General features: G+C 49.4%; 1 protein-coding gene across 1 annotated transcript in view; it reads left to right on the top strand.

Annotated features, from left to right (window-relative positions):
- GLE1 (GLE1 RNA export mediator) overlaps positions 1 to 26,663 on the top strand; it is a 336,359-nt gene that overhangs the window by 146,611 nt on the left and 163,085 nt on the right. Inside the window, exons 6-9 of the mRNA XM_085614075.1 lie at positions 4,345 to 4,599; positions 6,048 to 6,285; positions 6,955 to 7,067; positions 7,236 to 7,305. Coding sequence (XP_085470201.1) covers positions 4,345 to 4,599; positions 6,048 to 6,285; positions 6,955 to 7,067; positions 7,236 to 7,305 — 676 coding nt within the window. The remainder of the gene's footprint in view (positions 1 to 4,344; positions 4,600 to 6,047; positions 6,286 to 6,954; positions 7,068 to 7,235; positions 7,306 to 26,663) is intronic.

The raw sequence follows: 26,663 nt of genomic DNA, 5'->3' as shown, positions 1-26,663 counted from the left end.
GGGTACCTGATTGGCAGGAGCCCAGGGCGCACTCAAAGTACATCAGCAATTCAGCAAAAAGTGGGGGCATACCATGCAATAAAGATGACACTTTCTCACAACATGTCAGACTGCTGATATTTGCATATCAGTCCCAGGATGCAAATCACCACTTGTTGGATGAAAAACATCGTAAACCAAAAAATGTCATCAATTTTAGTCCGTTTTAATCAATTTCCTTGTAAAGTTTATTGTCCGTTTAGATAAATAGGTGAAACATGGTTCTTCCGATTTTCAGATGCGTGTATAATGCCACAGCCTTTAATACAGCATGTCGGATTCGCACGTTTCATTGTAATATTTAACCCAATGCATTTCGGCCTTTCGGCCTTCGTCAGGGGTAACTCCAGAGTAAAGAAAAAATATATCGTATCATGAACAGTTTCAAAAAATCTAACATGACACGCATCCTTGTGTGCCATGCCTACAACTCACTGCCCTGGCATAGTTCAGTCACCCCTCTAGCTGGGGGCCCTATACCATTGGTGAGGGTACAGGTGCATGAGCCCTGTACCCCTACAGTGTCTAAGTCCCTTCTTAGACATTGTAAGTGCAGTACTGCCATTAAGAGTATGTGGTGCTGGGAGTTGGTAATTACGAACTCCACAGCACCATAATGGCTCCACTGAAAACTGAGAAGTTTGGTATCAAACTTCTCAGCACATTAAACAAACACTGATGCCAGTGTGGGATTTAATGAAAAATGCACACAGAGGCCATCTTAGCGATGTCCCCTGAAAACTAACCTACCACTAGTGTCCAGGCTGAGTGGCTGCTTTCATCTGCCACCACCAGACATGTTTCTAACCTCTGGGTCGCGAGCCTGCTGCTCTTTGGGCCTGAAAAAATGCACATCCTGGGACGAGGTGCCAAGCCTCCTCCCCCAGGATGGGCAGGGTTCACGAAGGGGAAGCTTCAAAGGCTTGCCGCCTCTGTGAGCTTCACCAGGCCACTTGCTGCTTTCAGCAACTGGTCCCCACTGGTTCTGAACCCCACTTTGGGCGGGAGAACCGGTGGGAAAAACAAGTGAGGAAGAGATGTGTGACAACCTCTACCAACTTCACCCCTCAGGTGGGGGAGGCGAGGTGAAGCACAACTCTCAATCCCTGCCATCTTGCAGATGGGGGGACTCTGCCAACCAGGTAGAGGCTCATGCCCCACTACCACTGGAGGGTGGCATAATAGGGGGTGTACCCACCCCAGGGAAGGGACCCATTGGTCCCTAACTTTTACCTACCTGCAACACCCCTAAATCTAGTATTTAGGGGCAGCTCTGAACTTTGCTTCCTGGGACAAGAACCTGCAGCAAGAAAAGAAGGACCGAACAGCTGTGCCGAAGCTAACAAGAGGAAGACGCCCACTGACTTGGCACCAACCCTACCGGCCTGTCTTCACCTCGAACCTGCTTCTGCGAAATCCCGGTGTGTCCTGCAGCCAGCAACCTCGAAAACCCCGAGGACCTGCCTGCCTTCAACTTCAAAGCCTTTGTCTCCTGTGAACACCGGATTTGTTCATCTGCAACCTCTGGCTCCGGCCGGACACCGCAAATCCACACCACTCTGCACCCGCCGTCCTCGGCCTGAGCTTGAGTGGGCAAACACCACGAGGAGGTCCCCCCGGCCGTCCTGACCTGAGATCCGGCGACCCCTGACCAGCCTCAAGCCTCCAGCTGACACCTGCAGACTAAATCCGGAAGGTCCCCCTGAACCGCGACCAGGAGCTGGTAAGAAGATCCGACTTCCAAAGGCACCCCTGCACCCGATGCCCCACGGCCTTAGGTGGCTAAACTGATGGTGCTTAACCAACCACCAACTTACCTCTCAAAGTGGTGGTCGCACCCAGAAGACCTTCGTCCCCGAGCCTGCAGTGTCGTTGCAAACTGGAGGTTCCCCATTGCAAACAGGGCGCCCGGCGTCAATGGCACCCTGCACCTGGCCGCTCTAGTGCCGCTGAGGGTGCACCTTGGGTGCTAATTTGTTTCCTCATTTTCCCTGAGCTTTGTTCCCACAACCAAGTGGCCTGCTCTCCAGCAGTCACCAACCCGAGGCCCCCTATTCCCCATTGGATAACATTGGGCCTCAGCACTTTGCACCTGCACCTGGCCACCCTAGTGCCGCTGAGGGTGTAACAAGAGTGCATCACTAACCCTGGGAGACCCCTGTGTGTATCCCCAGAACCTTCACTCCCACAGTCGATTACTTCAACTGTATTCAACTGCATTATTCCTGCAAAGTATTATTTCACTCACCTGCACCAGGCCTGCTTTGGTTCTAGAAATAAAATACAACAAATTGATATTTTTATACAAACAAATTGGTCTGATTTCACTCTTTGTGTGTGACATCCTTTCTTGCCCGAGCGTGTACAACAAATGCTTAACTCTACCCTCTCATAAAGCCTTAGTGCTCGTCCACACTACCACAAATAGAGAGTAAGGTGTTATCTACTTTTACCTCTGCCTACCTTTGGGTACCCACTGGATTCTGTTCAAGCTATACCTTACTTTGGTATGGTATATACAGAGCCAGCTTCCTACAAACGTATATTATGAAATGCTGGACAACCACACTTTATCATTCACAACATAATGGCGCATTTGAGAAGTGTCATGGTGATTAAAGAGAACGTACGGTTGCCTTTGACAAGTGGAGGTGGGAAAAGGAGTTTAGACTTTCTATACAATACACTATCTTTTGGTGAACATAACTTCAAGGTATCAAGGGGAAGGAAAGCTATTTCGGATGTATGTCCTTAGTGCTGAAAGAGAAGAAAAGGAGTGATTTACAGAGGATGAAATGAGTGGCAAAGAATTTTCACAGCATCGGAGTAAAAATAGATATGAGAAGGTCATTGTGAAAGAGAATGTTTCGTGTTGTGGAAGTAGTGAATGTTCCATGTATCCTGATTTGAGGCACAGTTGCAACCAGAGAGTCGCATTGGCATGTGTTAATAGTGACTATTGACGTGGTCCCTTGGGTGGCAGGGAGAGCATCTCGGCTCGGATTGCGACTTTGGAGATTGTTGTGTGGATCTCACTGGCAGCAGATCAGCCAGAGAGAGTCTGAGATTGGTGAACAGGTCTGAGGAGCTGGCCTTGCAGATGCAGACGAAGAACGAGAGAAGTGTGGAAACCCAGCTAACATTCCAAAGTGTAACGAAGACTCTAGGTGTACAAGTGCTCATGCGCAAATCAGCTGTAAGATTGTCATTAACTGGACTATGGGTGGAGTGATAAGGCACAGGATTGCTTGGTTTCAACTTCCCTCTGTCTCCCTTCAGTGTAATAGGGGAAAATTACATTGTCTGTTCCTTCCCGAGTGTATTGATGGTAGAATTTGATGAGGGTTGGGAAGTTGGAGTGGGTGCTGGTTTAGGATTGCAAGGATGTTTGTGGCCTGATTGTCAGGAACGGCAGGTAGAAGCTGTGTATTTGAAGCTGTGTTTGTGCTGTGGATTAAAATGTTGAAGATTGTCTGCACTGCTGCTGTTACAGAAACCTGGCGATGATTGGACGGTGTCGAGCGAGGGCTCTTCCTTTGCGGGACATGAGGTGTCTGTGCTGTATAGTGGGGCATTCCTTGGCAGTACACTGGTTGTGTACACACCGGACTAAGATGAGGAACACCATAAAGTTAACTGATTGAGATGTGCCGAGCCGAATTGGCATTGGGAAGTGTAATGGGAATTGATGTTGGCCATAAATGTTGTGGGGAAATTTCACTCCACCTTCTCTGATGGTGAGATTAACTGTACCAAAGTAACACTTCTGCCTTCTGATTTTTTGTGGTGTTTTTGTTATTCCATTGATGTCCAAACCATATCCAGTGTTTAGCACGCTTCAAGTGCGGCAGGGTCAACCTGGTGATACTGTGTACTTAAGTCTAATGATCCTTCAGCGGGAGTGATGGGGGTACCTGTGCGTACGGTGTGGTATGTGGCCTTTTAGTTTCCTTGCAGGTCATTGAGGGCTTCACTTGTTGGTAGGACTCGAATTTGTGATGGGCACATTTTGGCAGGCTGTTCTTTGTGCAACTTTGTTTGCTTTGCACCTGTTGGTGTGCTGGCCATCTCTGGGAAGAAGAGAGGTTAGCACTTAGTGCCCAAGATTAGGAAATTGGTATGAGGGAATCTCACGGGTGGGAAGGACTTTAGAAGACTCTAAGCTAGGAAAGTGTGGTGGAGGGTCACACTGATTAAACTGAGAAAGGTCCTTGGCACACAGAAGAGCCCGATGTTCCTAGGAGCACCCTGTCTCGGTTGAGCTTTGTACTCCTTCATTGGATTACTTAACTGCTTCTTTTTCAGATCATTAACCTCAAGTTGCGTGATGCAGAGCTGCAGAAGCAGCGGCAGGAGGAGCAAGAGCGCCTGAGGCAGGAAGAGGGTCGTGCCCGGCTTGAGCGCCTCTACTCCATCCAGGAAGAGGTACTGCAGCTCAACCAGCAAATTGACCCAAAATACGAACACAAAGAGGTGCTGCATATCGACATCTCAGGATATAGCAACCGTGGCAACCAGATCTGCGGGCTCCTGTCTGGGATCATCCGGAGCAGCAGAGAGGTAACTAGAGATCGGCTTGTCCGGCACTGGCTCATTTGCTCCTCTGGGGTTTACTGCCTTTCTTTGCTTCATGTTTAGCTCTGGGGTGAAACCGTGTGATTAATGCAGCACGCTTTATTTCTGGTCTTCAAATATAGCTCCAAGAGGCAGTTCATTCCGGTGCTAGTGAGTCCTGTGTGCAAGATGGCGATTTAATCTTGAATTCTGCTTCTTTGTCTCTGGTGATGCGAGTGTTTGTCTTCCCGAGGCATCGTGGTAGTACCACCTCCTAGGAACTGATGCATAGACCTGGCTGTGCTGGACATTATGTTCCTTTTGGGGACCGTGTTCCAGCTGGTTATTGGATGCAACTTTATTCTGCATCTTCCTGGGGCCCCTTGCTCATGGCCAGATTCCATACCACATTGGCCTCTAGCGTCTGCGCCCATGTAAAACGTCCTCATTGCCATCGGTGCTCCATTGACGGCCCGTGTAACACTGTCTTTCCAAAGGGACCCCCTGCCGATGTTTAAATTTAGGACTCCTTTCTCCTGGTAAGCATCTCCTATTCTCCAGAGCAGATTTGAACCCCATCTTCCTTCCCCATTGGAGGGAATCCTCTATTCACAAGTAGGTATGCGATCTCCCTACCCCTTCTTTGTCCTCCAGTACTGCTGACTTTTAGTGAGCTCTGCTCTTGGTGTCTTCCCTATCCCATGGGTAGTTATGTGATCTTGTATTGTCATAGTGAGGACTCTGGTATCCTTGGGTAGATTAGTGACTTTCTTTCTTCTGATGAATGCTTCCTGAACCCCTGCTAGATATGTGGATGTGGGCTCTTTCTTACCATGTGGAGGGCCTCTCATACCTCTGGGTACATCTTTGAGCTCTTGGTCCTGCTAAGTCCTCTAGTACTTTTAGGTACCTTTTTGAGCTTCTCTGATATATACCTGGGTTGATCTCCATTGAGGTGTTTTTTTAACCTTGCGTAGATCTGTGAGCTCCTCCCTGCCTCGTGCAGCCTCCTACTCCCCTGCATAGATTTGAGATCTGAGGTCTCTTGCCTCTATGTAGGGCCTCCTCTTTATTCTGGTAACGCCTCCTGACTTTTGGGTAGCCCTTTTGAGTTTGTCTGTCATAATGATGTCCCCCTTTCTGCTTGGATAGATGTGTGAGTTCTTCTTGCTCCCGAAGAGGCCTCCTGTACCCCTGTGTAGATCTGTGGGCTCCTCTTTCCCTGGTGAGTCCTCTGGTATGCCTGCGTATATCTGTGAAATGTCCTTTGTCCTGGTAAGGCCACCTTTACCCTAAGGTAACCATTTGAGTGTTCCTTTCTCATACTTTTACCTTATATATCTTGGTATAGACCTGTGGACTCCCCTCTACCTTTCTAGGCTTCTACCCTTGTAATAGCTTTTTGCTCTTATTCCCTGGCTGGTTTCTCACTGGTTTCCTATTCCTTCTGGCAGCGGGCCCTACCTACTCAGGATGACGTGAGTACTGGAGAGCGTGCACTTCTGGAAATGCGAGGACTAGTGGGCAGCATGCAGCAGGAGCTAACGACTGCCATAGAGAAGGTCCGAAAGGATGCAGAAGCAGCAGCGGCTGCAACTGAGCGCCAAAAGGAGGCTGAGAAGCAGCAACAACAGATGAAGCTTCACACAGTGACGCCGATCGAGGATCCTGGGGGAAAGCCGCTAGTAGAAGGTGTGCGATAGTTGAACCCTAGCTGCTTCTGCATCAGGTGGAAGAACAGGCAGCTAAGGAACCGGATTGAGACGTCCATGCATGGTTGTAGCAAGACCTCTCCTCCTTAGCGAGATCAGATCCCAAAGGATTAAATATGGGTGATGTTGGGGGGAATTGTCCATCTCAACATGACTGAGTGGTCTGACACTGCTGAGCTCCTTAACACTTTGTCAGCCTCCAATAACTAGTTAAAAGCCCTATGTATGTTGGGGATATCTTCTTGACCCCTTATTGTGTTATCTTTGTTGTATCTCAGTCAGGCAATCCACTCCTCATATTTGGACTGACCATTATCTAATCCCTTTCCCATCAATTTTCCTAAACCTAACTGCACTCTTTGTGGCATTCCCATGCCTGTCCTTTCTAGACAATATCCAAAGTCAGTAACCTGAATCTTAATAATGCTCTAAGAGTCTCCTCCATAGTCCCCATGACCATCTGACTTTCCAGAAACATCTGAAAACTTGACTTTTCAGCTCATCTTTCAGCAGCCCGACCTAGATCATTTGGATCTGGGAAACCCCTCTGGGTGATGGCGCACTTAACAGATTGGTTTCGGTCTTCATTCATCCTTTTCTGAACAAGCTGTGATAGCAGTGGCCTGCCTTTTTTTCTTCCCTCTCCCAGGCCTGCGTGTGAAGGCCAGCTCCCTCGTCATGCAGCGGTACAGGCAGCTGCAGGACCGCTGTGCTCAGTGCCTCGCTGCCTTCAGCGGGCTGTCGAGCCCCAAAGATCCTCAGGTGAGTGCATCATGAAACCCTCAGGGTTGTGCTCCCTGGTCTCTCCCTGTCCATTGCTGAAAGCTGACCTCTCCTCTGTCTGGTAAACCTCTCTAGCGTTCATCAGAAATGTCTTGTGAGCTGGTCCATTGCATCCCAAATCATCTGTGATTCTCCCACTTCTTGCAGATAAAGAAGATAAAGATGGAGTTACAGAAAGCAGCAACGATTCCTGTGAGTCAGATCAGCACCATCTCTGGTAAGAAGCGTCAAAGGCTGGTGGGGCTTACAGAGCACGCAGCCTTTGCCCCTGAGAGCAGTTCGGGTGACGTGTTTCGGGATTAGTCTTGTGAATAGAATGGAGGGAAGTGGCCATTGGGTTCTTGACAGTGAACTGGGTATGGATCGCTTGGATACGGGGCGAGCAGGAGGCTTCCAAAGCGGGTGCAGCCTGTACATGTGGTGGTTAGGTGAGCGCTGGGGTAGCACAAGGGCTGGGCACTTGATGGAAATGGCGTTAGAGAAGAGTAGATGCTGGACCCGGGATCTCGAGCTGTGGTCCTGGAGGGAGAAGGCTGCTGTTGGGGATGAGTAGGTGCTGTACTGAGTAGACGCGGGTTCTCAGGCTCTGGTCCTGTCGGGATGGGGCTGGTGTTGGGTTTAGGCTTCAATGCAGTTTTAGGGAAAGAACGCAGGCCCTGGGTACCTGGTTAGCAGGAGCCCAGGGCACACTCAGTCTAAGCATATCAGCAATTCAGCAAAACGTCGGGGCAACCATGAAAAAAGAGTGCATTTTTTCAAAACCCCCCCCCAAAAAAAAGAAAGAGGATGAGACTAAACTTTCCCTAGAGCAGAGGTCTTCAAACTTTTTTACTCTGAGCCCCCCAGAAGCAAAATGTTTTGAGGTCGGGCCCCCCTTCAAAACTTTATGGCAAGGATTGGGGGAGCGGAAGGGACATGGCTGCGTGCAGGGAGTGGGGCTTATGAGATGATTTCAGGAATACTTTTTCTATAGCTTATGAACCGCACCAAATATGAAACCGCAAATGCATCAAACAAAAAGATATCCCAAACAAACTGCTCCCTATAATTGGGGTGTTGTGAGCCCCTCGCACTCTTTGACCCCAATGCAACTATACCTGCTGCATTAATGATAACTGCAGTCCTGAGTAGCAGGCTAACTCCTCTTTTACCTCTTCCCCACCATGATGGATCATCACCTCTGTCCTAATGCTTGAAAGGACAATAAGCTCTGATGCCCCTTTGTTAAAGGTAGACAGTCTGTGAGAAAGTGGCTCTGTATATACTGTTCCCTAATAGGTACAGGGTGTACAGAGTCCACAGTCCCCCAGGGGCTGATAGAGGTTAAAGTTAGGTATGACCTTACTCTCTAAAGTGGTAGCTTGGTCGAGCAGTAAGGCAGTACCAGAGGACAGTGTAAAGCATTTGTTGTACACACTCAGTCAGCAAATGGTCTCACACACTCAATACCTGAACTCTAGGCCAATGGTTTATATATATAAAATATATGCTTGTTTTATTTTTAGAACCACAAAGGGAATACAAATATACTTTCTCAGAATGAGAGGTTGAATATAAATACTTTTGCAATAAGCAATGGATTTTTGTAAATAGTCACAGTTGGTTGCAATAAACAATCCTATTTCCTAAACATAACCATGCATAGAGCTCAATGGTAAATTCAGGTTATTTGTAATAAATTACTGTTCGAGGCATATGAGCTGCAGATTGTACACTTAGCATAGGTCGCCATCTGGTGTTGGGCCCGGATGTTTGCAGTTTGTTTTTCTTCTTGGACAGTCTTTGGAAGTCACGAGTTTGGTGACTCCTCCTTCGGTCCGTACTGCGCATGGGCTTCGGCTCCATCCTCAGATTGTTTTTTTCCGCCATCGGGCTGGGATGTGATACTTCGTGCTCCGGCTTCGAACTTCTACGGTTCCAGCCTCGACGGAAAATCCTCGATTCTTCGAGTTCCTTCATCATCTTCATCTCTCGAAGCGGCACTTTCTCCATCCCGTACATCGACACCGGCCTTCGGGCCCTCCGCGACTCCGGTCCCGGCCGATGGAAAGGACTCCGTTCAAAAAGTGCCCAAAATGTGGGTCTAAATTTCCCCACACCGACCTCCATCAGGTGTGTAACCTTTGCCTCTCTCCGGAACACGAGGCCAGAGACTGCCCCGCCTGCAAGTCTTTTCGATCGAAGAAGACCATCCGAGATCGAAGAGCTCGACGCACCATGGCGCACTCATCCTCTGCAGCTCCACCGGACATCTTCGGAGACGACGCCGAAGCTTCGGGGCAAACACACACCGAGCAGGAGGAAGACGTCGTCGGCGCTTCCGAGGCCGACGACTCCGACGTGGAGGACGTTACACCAGCGCAGCGGGCCGTGAGTACTATGCCCCCTCCCACCCCCACGCCGAAAACCAAAGAGACTCAGGTTACTCCCTCGCCTGCCGGCCTGGGCAAAACCAAAACCAAAACTTCGATCACCCCACCTTCGGGCCCGGTGTCGAAGCTCCCAAAGTCTCATGGCAGCTCGGGATCGAGCCAGCCGACACCCGGTGCCGAAAAACAGCATCCGGCACCGAAGACTGCAAAATCCAGCTCGACTCCGGAACCACCGGTGCCGAAGCCTGGACACTCGGTGCCGACCAAACATAAACACAAATCTGTCGGCACCGATGCTCCGGCGCCGAAACATCATTCGACGCCGAAACACCCGGAGACCTCAAAAAAGCATGGCGCACACAGACCATCGAAACCCCCGGTTCCGAAATCACCGGTGCCGACAGACGACTCGACACCATTGGCTCTGTTTACACCAGACCCTTTACAAAAGACTTTGTCCAAAGATCCAAAGACTGGGCTTTTGACTTTAACTACCAAGAAAAGACGCCTTGATGCTCCGGCTCCTCCTCCTCCACCCAAAAGGAAGGACTCTGCTACTTCTCCCCTCAGAGTGCCCTCCCCACCACCGCCTCCCCTACCCCCTCCACCTCCTCCACCGCCTCCACCTCACAGGTCTCCGCCACCTGTACCTCACTACGATCCGACCCCATCCCCAGATCCGGATGATGGGGATCCGGACAATTACCCGGCGGACGCCCCAATGGATCCCACTCCACCAGGGACCCCAGATCCATGGGAGGATTACAATAACCCTGATATACCCAATGTACCTCAGGACGACCTATACCCATCAAGACCGTCTCCTCCAGAGGACTCCTTAGGGTTTCACCATTTAGTACAGAGAGCAGCACACTACCATGGGGTGGACATGCACAGTGAACCAGTAGAAGAAGACTTCCTACTGGATACATTTGATATACAAGACAAATCCACTTCCATTTTACCCATGCTTAAGGGTGTCACCAAGCACGCTACAGAGGTGTTCAAAGACCCTGTCAGAGCCAGAGTACTGAACCCTAGAATAGAGAAGAAGTACAAGGCGGCACCCACAGACCCTGCTTACATCAAGGGCCCTGCTCCCCTAGATTCCCTAGTTGTCTCCACAGCTAGAAAGCGGGCTAACTCCCAATCCTCAGGAGATGCCCCACCGCCAGACAAAGAATCTAAACTTCTGGACGCGTCTGGTAAACGCACCGCCTCCCAAGCTGCAAACATGTGGCGCATTGCAAACACACAAGCACTGCTTGCGCGATATGATAGAGCACACTATGACGAATTAGAGGCTCTTATGCAGCACCTTCCAGAAAAATACAAGCACAAGGCTCATGACCTGATACAGGAGGGTAAACTAATTACAAACACCTCCATTAAGTGTGCCCTCGATGCAGCCGACACTGCTTCTAGGGCCATAAATACCAGTGTCCTGCTTCGTCGCCACGCCTGGCTCAGGATCTCAGGGTTCAAGCCTGAAGTCCAGGCATCCATACTCAATCACCCCTTTGACCAGGAAACACTCTTTGGGCCAAAGGTAGACGAAGCGCTCGAAAAGATGAAGAAAGACACAGACACAGCAAAGTCTATGGGGGCACTCCAAACACAAGCCTCCAAACGTTCCTTTCGACGCTCGTCCTTTCGTGGCACAGGCAGAGGCTCCTCCACCGATAACGCCTCTACCTCCTACAAGTCCCCTCCTCAAAATACCTTTTCAAAGGGCAATCAGAGAGGTGGTTACAGGGGTAACAACAATAAGGGCAGGGGCAAAACCAACAACACCCGTTCTGCCACCCCCCCCGCACAATGACTCCCCTCCGCTCCCCCCAGACCATTCCACTCCGGTCGGGGGCAGACTACAAAACTTTATCCACGTATGGGAGTCCATAACATCGGACAAATGGGTGACCCAAATCATTCGGTCAGGGTACTGTCTAGAGCTAACATCTACCCCACCCAATATCCCACCAAGGCACCGTCCAATGTCTCAAGAACATTCCACACTGCTCAAACAAGAGGTACTCTCACTCCTGCAAAAACACGCTATAGAGCAGGTCCCCGTCAATCAACGAAATCTAGGGGTCTACTCTCTATATTTCTTAATACCAAAGAAAGACGAGACCCTCAGACCCATTCTGGACCTCCGGCCTCTAAATGCCTACATACATTCAGACCATTTTCACATGGTCACTCTACAACAAGTCCTCCCACTCCTCTGCCAGGGAGACTTTCTCACAACCTTGGATCTGAAAGACGCTTACTTTCACATTCCAATACACCCCTCTCACAGGAAATACCTCAGGTTCGTGGTGGACGGGCAACATTACCAATTCACGGTTCTCCCCTTCGGGGTCACCACTGCACCACGAGTGTTTACCAAATGCCTAGCAGTAGTAGCAGCACACCTCAGACGTCAACACATTCACGTCTTCCCTTACTTAGACGACTGGCTGATAAAAGCCACGTCCTACCACCAATGTGTGCAACATACAAACAGCACCATCCAACTGCTCCACCAGCTAGGCTTCACGGTGAACTACCAAAAGTCGCACCTCATACCATCTCACACAAAGCAATATCTCGGGGCCACTATAGACACCTCCAAAGGTATTGCCTATCCAAACTCAGCCAGAATCACAAGCATTCAAGCCTTACGCAAAACATTCCTTCCCCAACACTCTCTTCCAGCAAGAGTGTTCATGAAGCTCATAGGAATGATGGCGTCTTGCATTTTCATAGTGCCCCATGCAAGACTCCACATGCGTCCACTTCAAGAGTGCCTAGCACAACAGTGGAACCAGGCCCAGGGTCAGCTGACGGATCTGGTGTTGGTGGACGGCCGCACACATCACTCTCTGCAGTGGTGGAACACCACAAACCTTTCCAAAATGACGGCCGTTCCTGGACCCGGTTCCTCAGGTGATTCTAACAGCGGACGCATCGCTCTCCGGCTGGGGAGCGCACCTCCTACACCTCACAATGCAAGGTCTATGGACGCCACAGCAAAAATCGCTCCACATCAACCATCTGGAGCTCTTGGCGATCTTTCTAGCCCTAAAATCTTTCCAAAAACAAATTTCAGGCAAAGCAGTGCTCATTCGCACAGACAACATGACTGCGATGTATTATATACAAAAACAGGGGGGGGACACACTCTCCCCAGCTCTCCCGCTTAGCCCAGAGCATATGGAGATGGGCAATTCCCCAAAACATCTTTCTCCTGGCACAGCACGTTCCAGGAGTACAAAACACCATAGCAGATCTGCTCAGCAGACAAACGCAACAACTACACGAATGGGAACTGCATCCACAAGTTCTTCACCCATTCTTCAAACAGTGGGGGCATCCTCAAATAGACCTCTTCGCCACCCACGAAAACAAAAAATGCCCAAGCTTCGCCGCCAGATACCCACACCCATTGTCCAAGGGCAATGCGATATGGATGAACTGGTCAGGCAGATTTGCATACGCCTTTCCACCTCTCCCACTAATTCCATTAGTGGTCAGGAAGCTACAACAGCACTCCCTCACACTCATTCTGGTAGCTCCAACGTGGGCCAGGCAGCCGTGGTACACCACGCTACTACAACTATCAGTGGTACCACATCAAAAACTGCACCTTTCCCCATGCCTCCTAACCCAGAACCATGGAGAAATCAGGCACCCGGACCCAGCCCAGCTCAACCTGGCGATCTGGCTCCTGAAATCTTAGAATTCGGATACCTTAACCTTCCCCCTGATTGCATGAACATCATCATGGAAGCCAGACGTCCTACCACTAGAGCATGCTATGCCGCAAAGTGGAAAAGATTTGTAATTTACTGCCGTAACAATACAATTAACCCCCTAGATGCATCCATACAGCACATCATATGCTATCTGCTCCATCTTCACAGGTGTAACCTGGCATATTCATCCATACGCCTACACCTAGCAGCGATCGCTGCCTATCTACAAAACAGGCAGCATTTATCACTCTTCAGAGTGCCCGCTATTAAAGCCTTCATGGAAGGCCTTAAACGAGTAATTCCTCCCAGGGCACCACCTTCCCCTGTATGGAATCTAAATTTAGTTCTTACACGTCTAATGGGTCCGCCCTTCGAACCAATGCACAAATGTGAGCTACAGTTTCTCACCTGGAAAACAGCTTTCCTTGTAGCTATCACTTCCCTTAGAAGGGTTGGTGAAATACAAGCGTTCACCATACAGGAACCCTACATACAAATGCATCACAGCAAGGTCATACTTCGCACAAATCCGAAGTTTCTGCCCAAAGTCATTTCCCCCTTCCACCTCAATCAATCAGTGGAATTACCTGTCTTCTTTTCGCAACCCCAATCTGTTGCAGAAAGGGCCTTACACACACTTGATGTAAAAAGGGCGTTACTATACTACATACAAAGAACGCAACCCTTCAGGAAGACTAAACAATTGTTCGTTTCCTTCTCTCCACCACATAAAGGCAACCCCATTTCAAAATCAGGGATAGCTAGGTGGATTGTAAAATGCATACAAATTTGCTATCAAAAGGCAAAGAGAACATTATCTGTTCCCCCTAAAGCCCACTCTACAAGAAAGTTAGGGGCTTCTATGGCTTTTCTAGGGAATATACCCTTAGATGACATCTGCAAGGCAGCCACATGGTCTACACCGCACACCTTCACAAAACACTACTGTGTAGATGTGCATTCCAAACAGCAAGCTAGGGTGGGCCAGGCTGTACTAAAGACACTTTTTCAAACAGCTGCAACGGATACCGGTGGTCGCCGCTAAGGTTGGGTACTGCTATGTAATCTATGCTAAGTGTACAATCTGCAGCTCATATGCCTCGAACGGAATATGCTACTTACCAGTATGCATCTGTTCTTGGCATGTAGAGCTGCAGAGTTGTACACGCCCACCAGCCTCCCCGGCTACCTGTATCCGTTCCAGTACATCTTATTTAGATACAACACATGGGTTTCTCACTGTTATTACTACGCTCCATCATTTCCCTGTTGGCGAAAAACAATCTGAGGATGGAGCCGAAGCCCATGCGCAGTACGGACCGAAGGAGGAGTCACCAAACTCGTGACTTCCAAAGACTGTCCAAGAAGAAAAACAAACTGCAAACATCCGGGCCCAACACCAGATGGCGACCTATGCTAAGTGTACAACTCTGCAGCTCTACATGCCAAGAACAGATGCATACTGGTAAGTAGCATATTCCTTTCAGATTACTGTTGGAATTCCAGGTCTGGCTCCTAGATCCAGCCCTGGGACAATATTCAGAATCAAGTGGTGAAAGTAGACTTAATTACTGTACTGATTTTTAAATAATATTTAGCTATTTCAAAAGTTGACACTTAGAAAATATTTCAAAGAAAACATTCAATGGATCTCTATGGCAAGAAATTCAAGTTGCAGGTAGAGTACTTTATCGTTACTTTTGCAATCCAGGTCTGAGTACCTAGACTCAGCACTGGGGTCTTTATCAGAAACAGGTAAGTAATTACGTTTGCAGAAATTGTACGATTTTAAAAGAATATTTCAAGATTGCAGAAATCAACACTTAGAAGAAATTTCACAGAAAAGCAGTCAATGGTTTCCTATGGAAGAAAAAGGAGTTAAAGGTAAGTGTAGTTGTGGGTACTTTTCAGAGTCAGTGCTGGGCACCAAGATCCAGCACTGGGAGCTCACCTAAGAGCAGGTGAGTAAATTCGTTTTTGGTACTCGGCTGATTTTTGGTGAATATTTTGAGTTTTGAAAAGTTCACACTTAGAAGAATTTCCAAGAAAAAGCCAGCCAATGTTACCCTATGAGGAAAATGAAGATCGCGGTTTAAGGGTAAGTTCTCGACTGGCCGAGTTGAAGTTCTGGGCCTAGACTCGGGGGTCTCCCAGTGTCGGGTAGGTACAGTCAGTTCACCCTCAGCGGTTTCAGGACGGCTGGGTGCAGAGAGAGTTAGGCCCAACGTTAGCCTATGAGGAATAGGGGGGCCTGGTTTGGTGGCTGCTGACTAGCAGGCCACGCGGCTGTGGGAGCTGGGCTCCTGGTCACCCACTCAGGGCAAGTGGGGGAAGTAGGCTAGTGTAGAGATTGCACTGCCAGGGCCACTCGGGCGGCTGGGTGCAGGGTGCTTTTGAGCCGTCGGGCGCTCAATGGATATCAATGGGAATGTTCCGGTTTGGATAAAGGCTGCAAGCTCGGGGACGAGGATGCTTCAGGTGCCACCACCACTTCGAGAGGTAAGTTGGGTAGTTGTAGGTTAGGTGGGTACCCCGGGATTGGGCACAGGGGGCCGCAGGGCGCCGGGTGCAGGGGTGCCTTTTGATGTCGGAAATCTTACCCTCTTGTTGATCGCGGTTGGGGTGGCACTCTGTTCTGAGGCTGCAGGCTTCTTCCGGAATGTCGAGGGGGGTCCTTGGGTGCCGGACTCGGGGTCACAGTCGCCGTGGGGTCGTCTTCAGGGTCTTTGTCCACTCCGGCACTGGCCAGGCTTGGCTGGTGCAGAGTGTGCTGGGTTCGCGGTTCCGGGCTACTGCCAGGGGTTAGAAGTAGGTTTCTGACTAGAGCCTCTACTCATGGGAGTCCCAGGGGCTTAGAGCCAAAAGGTAGCCAGGTCCTCCGGGGTTTGGTGAGGTTGCTGGCCCCGAGAGATGCCGCGCTGGTGCAGGTCCGGGAGTCGACAGGCCGGTAGGGCTGGGGCCAAAGCAGTTGGTGTCTTCTTCCCTTTTTAGCAGCTGCAGGGCAGGTCTTTGTTCTTCTTGCTCTTCTTGTAGTTTTTCAAATCTGGGGAAGGAAGGTTCAGGGTGCCCCTAAATACTAGATTTAGGGGCGTTATAGGTAGGTGAAGGCCAGGGACCAATGGGTCCTTGTCCTGGGGTGGGTACACCCCCTATCCTGCCTCTCTCCTGTGGGAGGGGGGCAGTAGCCTAATCCTGATAGGGTAGGGCCTCCCATCTTCAAGATGGCGAGAGCCCGGAGATGTGTTTCACCACGCCTCCCCCACCTGAGGGGTGGGGTGGGCAGGCTGGCACATCCCCTGTCCTTGTATGGGGTTTCCGGCCAAGCTTCCCGCCAGAGTGGGGGGTTGCAGTGGCATGGGGAAACTCCAAATGGCGGCATGCCTTTGAAGCTTCCCTTTTGCTCATCCTGGGGGAGGAGATTTCTCACCTCACCCAGGATGTGCATTGTTGCAGGCCCGGGAGAGCAGGGGCTTTCCCACCCAGGGGTCCAGCAACGTGTCTACTGTGTGGCAGCCTGGGCAGCCTCAGAGCAGATGTGGATTGTAGGTCAGCTGTAAGGGGGCATCTCTAAGATGCCCTCTGGGGTGCTGAGTACATTAAATCCCACACTGGCATCAGTGTGGGTTTAATGTGCTGAGAAGTTTGATACCAAACTTCCCAGTCTTCAGTGTTGCCATTATGGTGCTGTGGAGCTCGTGTTTGACGAGCTCTCAGCACCATGTACTCTTAAATGGCAGCACTGCACTTACAGTGCCCAGGAATGGACCCGGGTACTGTAGGGGCACAGGGCTCCTGCTCCTGTGCCCACACCATAGGCGTAAGGCACCCAGCTAGAGGGGTGACTGATATATGCCTTGGCAGTGTAGGTGATGGGCATGGCACACAGAGATGTGTGCCATGTCGACTCTTTGTTTTGTCCTGCACCCAGACACTCAGCCTGCAAAGGCAGTGTGTGTGGGTAAGGGTACAGGGCCTCTGAGGGTGGCACAATGAGTGCTGCAGCCCTTAGAGGCCTTCCCTGGTCACAAGGCCCTGGATACCTAGGGTACCATTTACCAGGGGCTGACATGTGGCTAGGGTTTGCCAATTTGGAGTTTGTGTGTTTTAAGGAAGGAACATAGGCCCTGGGCACCTGATTGGCAGGAGTCCAGGGTACACTTAATCAAAGTACATTCAGCAATTTAGCAAAAAGTGGGGGCATACCATGTAAGAAAGATGGCACTTTCTCACACAGTCATAATTGTGATGCAGTGGGCCCCTCAAATCCCTGGGCCCCAGTCCTGCTGCATCTGCTCCTTTATGATAACCAGTAGTGGCCACTTACACACTTGGCAGCAGTACCAGCTTCACTAATGAATGTCACTTTAAAAAAAAAAAAAACACTTATATAGTCCCCTTCTTTGGGGCATCTCTCTGAAGAAGTGGTCTCTGGCCATTTGTAAACATAAAAATGAGTCCACATACAGTGCTCCCTATTCTAGGCCTTCTCTTTGACAATATCTATGAATCTCGTTCCTTTCCTCTGTCTCCTGGACCATCACAGTGAGGCCCCAGGGATCAAGAGGATTAGGGCTCTGAATCTGAATGCAACCCTGCTGGCCTTCTACCGCCACCACATGGACTCTGCTTTCACACAAAAGCTGCCCCTGAATGGTTAATTCTGACTTTGAGGTGCCTCTGCCTGAAAGCGAAGGGTGTTGTGGTAGTGCAGAAAGTTAAAGAAACCAACCTACTTACCAGCCATTAATTGATTTGAGTCACTTAAAGCCAGGGCCACTGGAATTATGAGTTTCTGCAGCAGCAGCGTTTTCCACATAATTATCAGTTTACTGCATTTGCTAGTAATGCTAACTACAAAATGTGGCGCATTGTGCCACATAATTTACCTTTTCTTGCTGCATAATTTAGTCAAACGTGCCGCATAATGTTGTCTTCTTCTGCTGAATAATTCCAGTGGATCTGCTTAAAGCTTTATGGTGGCAAAGATCTATTCTTTTTAAGATGTAATGTAAAGGAGTTATCAGCTGGAATCTGGAATAGTGGAGACACTTACAAAAATGTCTGCATTAGATACAGTTTGATTACTCTTTACTAAAAAGTATATTTTGTAAGAACTTGTTTTATTTCAATCACTGCATCATTTTGTTGCCGACTAGCTTAGAGTAAGAGTATGTGAATTCTGATTTAAAATAAAGACTTCCATATTCACAGTGCTTTCTGCCACAGGCTGGGACCTCACAGCACTATAAACAGGGCCATTGGAATTATGCAGCAGGAGAAGGCCAAATTATGCAGCATGGTTGACTAAATTCTGCAGCAAGCAAAGGCGAATTATGCTGCATTTTTTGTGATAGCACTACTGCGCTATTTAGCTATTTTTACACTTGTTAACTTTGTTCTGGCCTTTATTGCCCCTCATAAGTACCACATTAACACCCACATATAGCAATAAGCAACAGAAAGGTGACCAGTCAACCTTTAGAAAGGGCCTTCCACTGTGAGGTAACGTATTTTTTTAATCTGCAATTTATGCAGCAGACGCTGGATTATGTGGCAAATGCGGGAAAACCATAACTATGCGCTGGGAATGCAGGGTGAGCATGAAAGTGAAGGTTGAGAATGAGTGAGTTGTCGAAATGCAGGGTGAATTCCCAGACACTGGAATTAATCAGGGAATCGAGGGTGAAGGAAATAATGTGCTGATCCTGCAACAAACTTCCAGTCTTATGATTAGGGTTGCCAGCTCATTATTTTGAAGTCCCAGACGGTACAAAAATAAACAGTACCTAAAGCCCTATTTTCAGCACTTATCTGTGCATACTTCGAAAAGCAAATATAAAGCACTTTTAAATGTGTTTTAGGTCTGCCTGAATGATTCATGCCTGAAAATAAAAGGAACAGTCACATTACAAATGAATACATACGTTTTTATTTAAGACCCTATTCAGTGTCAAAGCAAGGTCTTTTCAGACTATTTAAACATATATGGCTGGCATTTTTTCTATTGGCAACCCTACTTTATATTCCTTTTCATGAAATGCATTCTTACACTACAGCAGTAAGTGTAAAATTCAATGTAAAAATAGGCAGAGTGGGGGCCCAGGGGGTACTGGAAACAGAACAAAACAACCTCGGTAACCAGTTTCCAAAGGTATGTAAATGTGCCAATGGTCTTTAAAGACCTGTGAAAAACTCAGGCGTGCTGGAGTCTTAATAAGACTCCAGACACTGCCCAGCAAGCCCCCAGCAGCACACCCACTGACCTCTGACCCCACGGCACTCTGAGGGCTTAATAATAATAATAATACAGATGCTTGTAGAGCGCGAACAGCTACCTCAGGTGAGGTGTCCCGGCGCTAGCGAGTCCTACAGCCAAGAGCGATTAGTCAGGGGGAAGATCAAGATTATTGCATAAAGAGCCAAGTTTTTAGGAGCTTCCTAAAGCTAGCTTCTGTAGTGGCAGATTGGATGGCAGGGGGCAAGGTATTCCATAGTTTAGCCGTGCCGGCAGAGAAGGACCTGCCTCCAAGTCTAGCTTTCCTCACACGCGGAGTAGTTAGCTTGAGCAAGGAGTTTGAGCGCAGCTCTCGTTTTTGGTGGTAACGGGGAAGTCGAAGTTTTAGATAGTTGGGACACGTGCCTTTTAGTGCTCTGAAAGCCAAGGTAAGCACCTTGAACTTAATTCTGCTTGCCACTGGCAACCAGTGCAGCTCGTGCAGATGCGGAGAGATATGCTGCCTGAAAGGGACACGTTTTATCAATCTCGCAGCCGCATTCTGCACGATCTGTAAGCGTTGCACCGCATATTTGGGCAGACCAAGAAAGAGGCCATTAGAATAGTCAAGTCGAGATGTGATTGTTGCGTGAACAACCGTTTTTCGACACTCTACTGGTTGCAGGGGCAGAAATTTTCGCAAATTTCTGAGTTTGTGCAGGCAGCCAGCGGTAAGCTGTTGTATATGCGGCAAGAAGGACAAATTCTCATCCCATCTTACTCCTAGATTTTTTGCATGGGTTCCGGGAGATGGGGCAGGGCCCATTTCCGTTGGCCACCACAAGTCCGGAGGGGGGTGTTTGAGATTTCCAAAGCATAACACCTCTGTTTTGCTCGCATTCATTTTGAGTTTATTAGTGTTCATCCATTTGGCCACGTCTCGAAGACAGCCCCTGATTTTACTAAAAGCTGCCTCTGACGTGTCTGTATAGGGGAGGACCAATTGAGTGTCATCCGCGTATGATATTGCCTTGACCCCCCATTTAGCAATCAAGGTGAAAAGCGGGGCCAGATAGACATTGAACAGCAGAGGGCTGAGTGCCGACCCCTGTGGGACACCACACCAGAGGCCTTTAGGTTCAGAAGAGAAGGGGCCCAGAGCCACTTTCTGGGACCGATCTGTGAGGTAGGAGTGTAGCCAATTAAGAGCTTTGTCTCCAAGGCCGATGTCCTTAAGTCGAATCAGCAGTCTGCTATGATCTACCGTATCAAAAGCAGCGGATAGATCCAGGAGCACCAGCATAGCTGATGCCCCTGATTCTAAGGACCACCTGATTGACTCGGCAACCTCAATGAGGGCCGTCTCGGTGCTAAAGCCGGCCCTAAAGCCAGACTGAGTTTCATGTAGGGCACCGCTTTCTTCAATAAAGCTGTTAAGCTGCCGTTGGATCAGTTTTTCGAGCATTTTGCCAGGGGCTGCTAAAAGGGAAATGGGTCGGAGATTGCTCAAATCATCCGGCGCGCCTTGGGATTTTTTTTTCAGCGGGAGAAGAATGGCCTGTTTCCAGCAATCCGGGAACATGCCTGTTGTAATGGACGTGTTCCATATGTGTAAGAGGGGAACTGCGATTGCGTCAGACATTAATTTCCACAGTTTAGGTGGGCATGGATCATCAGGTGCCCCAGATTTGCATTTTTTTATTTCTTTCAATGCCTCAGAGAGTGTGATGGGCTGAAATTGATTTAAGGAGGAAGCGGGTGGCTCAAACTCCCAGCTCATCCATAGATGTCAGCTCTGGGTTCGTAAAAGTATCATACACTTTTAATATTTTGGTGTCAAAGAAATCTGAGATGGTTTCACAGAGTCTTGCGGATGGGATAATATCCATCTCGATGGCTCTGGGCTTGAAGAAAGATTTAACAATCTTAAAAACTTCTTTACTTGATTGTTCTGCCTGCTGGATGGAGGTCGCGAAGAAGATTTTTTTGGCTTTTTTTTATGGATAAATGTAAGGCATGGAGGGCTTTTTTATAGCTGGTTTTGGCTGATTCGCAGTAATTTGCTCGCCAAAGGCACTCCAGCTTTTTGCATTTACTTTTTACGGCCATCAGCTCAGGGGAGAACCATGGAGCAGAGGGAGATTCTCTGCGCGACGTAGCGATTCTGGTCGGAGCGATAGAGTCCACTACATTGCCAATCCACGAGTTCAGTGATGCAGCATCGGAGTTTACATCCGAGGTAAGGGGTAGGGGATTTGCTCGAAGTGCCGGGCATAGAGTGTCCGCTGTTAAATTATCCCATTTTCTCCGCACATAGGAACGTTTCCCTGTGATCTGAGACTGGGAGGAGATTGAGATGGACATAGTGATTAAGTAGTGATCCGTCCAGAGCAGTGGTATCGGAGAATTAGCTTTTGTGTTAAATATGTTGGAAAAGAAAAGGTCCAGCATATGCCCCGCCCGATGCGTGGGACCTGCAATAGCTTGAGTTAGATTGGCCGATTGCAGGGTTGAGATGAGGTGAGTAGCCTGTGGACAATCAGGATTGTCGGCGTGAAGATTAAAATCACCGGCTACGATATAATGCGGGTGGGCTAGAGAGTTTAGGACTATAAAGTCCATAAGCTCACTCAAAGATGTTGCCGGGCAGTCCGGGGGTCTGTAGATAATTAGGCCTGTAAGAGACAGTTGGGGGGTAGTTTGGAGGCAAAAGTGTAACCCTTCTGTGCCTGGGAATGTAGTAGGAGTGGAGGACAACAATGTGTATTTCTCGTTGTAGATGAAAGCCACTCCACCACCTCTTCGGCCTTCCTTTCTATTAGAGAAGCTCAGTTTAAAGCCTGGCGGGATTGCTAGCGAAATGGATGCCATGTTGTCCTCATTGAGCCATGTCTCCGTAAGGCACAAGGCGTCCCAATTAGAGTCCGCTATTAGTAAGCATAAATCATCAGCATGCTTGGGAAGGGATCTGCAGTTCAGTAGACCGATCCTAAGTTGGGTAGAGGAGGTGTTGCGAGATGGTTTACTTGCTTTTTTGAGAGGTGATACTATTTGGGGAGAGACAATGCCAAGAGACTTTTGGCAGCGTGGGCAGTGGGGCGGGAGATCCTGAGTCGTCAGATTGAGCTCAGGCGACTGACAGGGAGTGGCAGCGATCAGTGACCGTAGCTCCGCACTGGACCAGACAATCCTTTGATTGTGTGAATGGACACAGGCAGCATGGCTGGCGCTGGACGCGATCCGGTCGCGGACGGGCGCAGACGGGCTTGCCTTAGGCGCGCCTTTGGCGCGCAAACGCGAGCCCGCTGCGCCCGTCCGCTGCGCTTCCAGGGGAAGCACATCTTTTGTTGGGGGGGGGGGGGGGGGGTTGTGGCCTGAAGGGGGGTGGGTGTGGCCGCAGTCTTCCCCTAACCCAGCGCCGGTGTGTCTGAATCCCTCGTGAGTGCTCAGTCGGCTCGTTGGGAAAGTGCACGTGATAGCAGCAAGATGTTTGTTAAAAGCACAAAGTTATTACACAAACAAAGCTTTAAATGCAGTTTTTAAAAACCTCCCGGCTTTTCGCCTCAGGAGCTTGCAGGACAGTGACCGCGCTTGTGGATCAGCGCGCTCTTTTATAGCTATGGGAAAAGGGGGCGTGGCCTGGAGGGGGTGGGCGTGGCCGCAGTCTTCCCCCTCACCCAGCGCCGGTGTGTCAGAATCCCTCGTGAGTGCTCAGTCGGCTCGTTGGGAAAGTGCACGTGATAGCAGCAAGATGTTTGTTAAAAGCTTCAGAGTAAATGAAGACAGCCTGGAAATGCAGCAAATAAACATCGCTGCACTTCCAGGCGTCTTCATTTACATGTGCTTGCAGAGGCCTTTGCGCCCCCCTGGGAACCTATCGACGCCCCCCCCCCCCCCCCCCCCCCCCCCCCCCGGGGGGCGCGCCCCACAGTTTGAAGACCTGTGCCCTAGAGAATATTCATTTTCTAAGTAGAAGAATCTGGAAAGATGGACCACCTCAGCAGTTTAGGATTTTCACCTTTCATTTCCATTTGCCATCTGAGAGATCTGTGATCAGTTTGAACTAGGAAATGAGTACCAAACAAGTATGGTCTCAACTTCTTCAGGGACCAAACCACAGCAAAGGCCTCCCTCTCAATGGCACTCCAACACTGCTCCCTGGGGAGAAGCTTTCTGCTTATAAAAGCAACAGGTTGGTATTGGCTTTCATCATTGGTCTGGGATAGGACCGCTCCTATCCCTAGCTCAGAGGCATCAGTCTGCACTATGAACTGCTTGGCATAATCTGGAGCCTTCAGAATTGGTGTTGAGCACATTGCCTCTTTCAGGGTGTCAAAAGCCTTTTTACAACTAACTGTCCAGTTTACATTTTTAGGCATTTTCTTGGAGGTGAGTTCTGTGAGGGGGGGTCACAATGGACCCATATCCCTTCACGAACCTCCTGTAGTACCCAGTCAAGCGAAGGCATGCCCTGACTTGGGTCTGGGTTGTTGGAGCTGCCCAGTCCAGGATGGCCTGGATCTTGGGCTGTAAGGGTTGTACCTGGCCTCCCCCAACAAGGTGGCCCAAGTACACCTCAGTTCCCTGCCCTATCTGGCATTTGGATGCCTTGATAGTTAGTCCTGCAGCTTGCAGGGCATTTAAAACCTTCCCAATGCGGATTGGTTGATCCTCCCAGGTTAAGCTAAAGACCACAAAATCATCTAGATAAGCCGCACTAAAGGACTCCATTCCTGCAAGGACTTGATTCACCAACCTCTGGAAGGTGGCATAGGAATACTTTAAACCAAAGGGTATAACAGTAAACTGATAATGCCCATCAGGTGTGGAGAATGCTGGCTTTTCTTTTGCTCCTGGGGCCATGCCAATTTGTCAGTACCCTGCAGTTAAGTCAAAGGTACTTAGCAATTTGACTGCACCCAATATGTCGATCAACTCATCTGCTCTTGGAATAGGGTGAGCATCTGTCTTGGTGACCGAGTTGAGCCCTCTATAGTCCACACAGAACCTCATTTCTCTCTTTCCACCCTGTGGATGACCACTGGGCTGGCCCAGGGGCTCTCAGGGTTCAATAACCCCTAACTCCAGCATCTTGCTGACCTCAGATTTGATGCTTTCCTTGACTTGGTCTGACTGGCGATAGATTTTGTTCTTGACAGGTGCACTGTCACCAGTGTCCACATCATGGGTACACCAGTTTGTCAGACCAGGGGTCAGGGAAAAGAGGCTAGCATACTGTTGCAAGACTTGCTTGCAGTCAGTCTGCTGTTGGGCAGAGAGGGTGGCTGAAAAGATCACACCATCTACTGACCCATCTTGTGGCCTGTAGGAGAGGAGGTCAGGGAGAGGTTCACTCTCTGCTTCCTGTTCCTCATCAGTCACCATCAGCATGGTGATGTCAGCCTTGTCATGGAAGAGCTTAAGGCGGTTCACATGGATAACCCTCTTGGGTGTCCTGCTAGTGCCCAGGTCAACTAGATAGGTGACCTCACTCTTTCTTTCTAGGATAGGGTAAGGGCCACTCCATTTATCTTGGAGAGCCCTTGGTGCCACTGGCTCCAAAACCCACACCTGTTGCCCAGGTTGAAATTCAACCAGTGCAGCTTTTTGGTCATACCAGTGCTTCTGGAGCTCCTGGCTGGCCTCAAGGTTCTTGGATGCTTTTTCCATGTACTCAGCCATTCTGGACCTTAGGCCAAGCACATAGTCCACTATGTCTTGTTTGGATTCTTGAAGAGGCCTCTCCCAGCCCTCTTTTACAAGACAAAGTGGTCCCCTTACAGGATGACCAAACAGAAGTTCAAATGGTGCGAAACCTACTCCATTCTGTGGTACTTCCCTGTAAGCGAAAAGCAGGCATGGTAACAGGACATCCCATCTCCTTTTAAGTTTTTCAGGGAGACCCATGATCATACCTTTTAATGTCTTGTTGAATCTCTCAACAAGGCCATTGGTTTGTGGGTGGTAGGGTGTAGTAAACGTGTACTGCACCCCACACTCCTTCCACATGTGTGTTAGGTAAGCAGACATGAAGTTGGAACCTCTGTCTGAAACCACCTCCTTAGGAAACCCTACCCTGGTGAAGACACCCTGGGAGGACCTTGGCTACTGCAGGAGCTGTAGTAGCCCTAAGTGGAATTGCTTCAGGGTACCTAGTAGCATTATCCACTACTACTAGAATAGATTTGTTCCCTGAGGCTGTGGGTGGTTCAAGTGGACCCACAATGTCCACTCCTACCCTTTCAAAGGGGACCCCCACCACTGGTAGTGGGATGAGGGGGGACTTTGGGTGGCCACCTGTCTTGCCACTGGCTTGACAGGTGACACGGGAGCTGACAAACTCCTTCACCTTTTGGTGCATCTGGGGCCAGTAAAAGTGACTCACTAGCCTTTCCCAAGTTTTGGATTGCCCCAGATGTCCAGCTAGGGGGATGTCATGAGCCAAGAGTAGGAGGAACTCCCTGTACTTCTGTGGCACTACCACCCTCCTGGTGGCTCCAGGAGTGGGGTTTCTTGCCTCAGCATACAGTAATCCCTCTTCCCAATAAGCTCTGTGAGTACAACTGACATCTCCCCTTGCTTCTGAAACAGCTTGCTGCCTCAGGCTTTCAAGAGTGGGACAGTCTCGCTGACCCTGGCACAGCTCTTCCCTAGAGGGTCCCCCTGGGCCCAAGAGTTCAACCTGGTAAGGGTCAAGCTGCATGGACTCAGCTCCCTCAGGGGTATCCAAATCCTCTCCCTGGGGAGAGGGGTCCTGAATGGTTTGCTGTGTAGAAGCTGGTTCCCCAGTCTTCTTTCCTCTTCTCTTGGTTGGCTGGGCCATTATTCCAGGCTCCAGACCTACTTTTTCACCCTTCCTCTTGCTCTGTGCTCTGGTTTGCACACACCAATTCAGGGATGCCCAGCATGGCTGCATGGGCCTTTAGTTCAACCTCAGCCCAGGCTGAGGTTTCCAGATCATTTCCAAGCAGACAGGCAGCTGGCAACTTTGGAGAGACCACTACCTGTTTCAGGCCAGTAACCCCCCCCCCCCAGCCTAATGTTACCATGGCCATGGGATGACTAGTGGTGACACTGTCAGCGTTGGTGACTGGGTAAGACTTCTCAATCAAGTATTGCTCAGGGGAAACCAGTGTATCTCTCACCATAGTGACACTGGCACCTCTATCCCTCAGAGCTTCTAACCTAGTTTCATTGATCCAAGGGTATTGTAAGTATTTCTTTAAGTTGGGTGGCCACACAGCTACAG

The sequence above is a fragment of the Triturus cristatus genome, chromosome 1_2 (assembly GCF_964204655.1).
Source record: "Triturus cristatus chromosome 1_2, aTriCri1.1, whole genome shotgun sequence".
NCBI lineage: Eukaryota > Metazoa > Chordata > Amphibia > Caudata > Salamandridae > Triturus > Triturus cristatus.
Note: the sequence above shows the minus strand (reverse complement) of the source record. Positions and strands in the feature narration are given on the sequence as shown.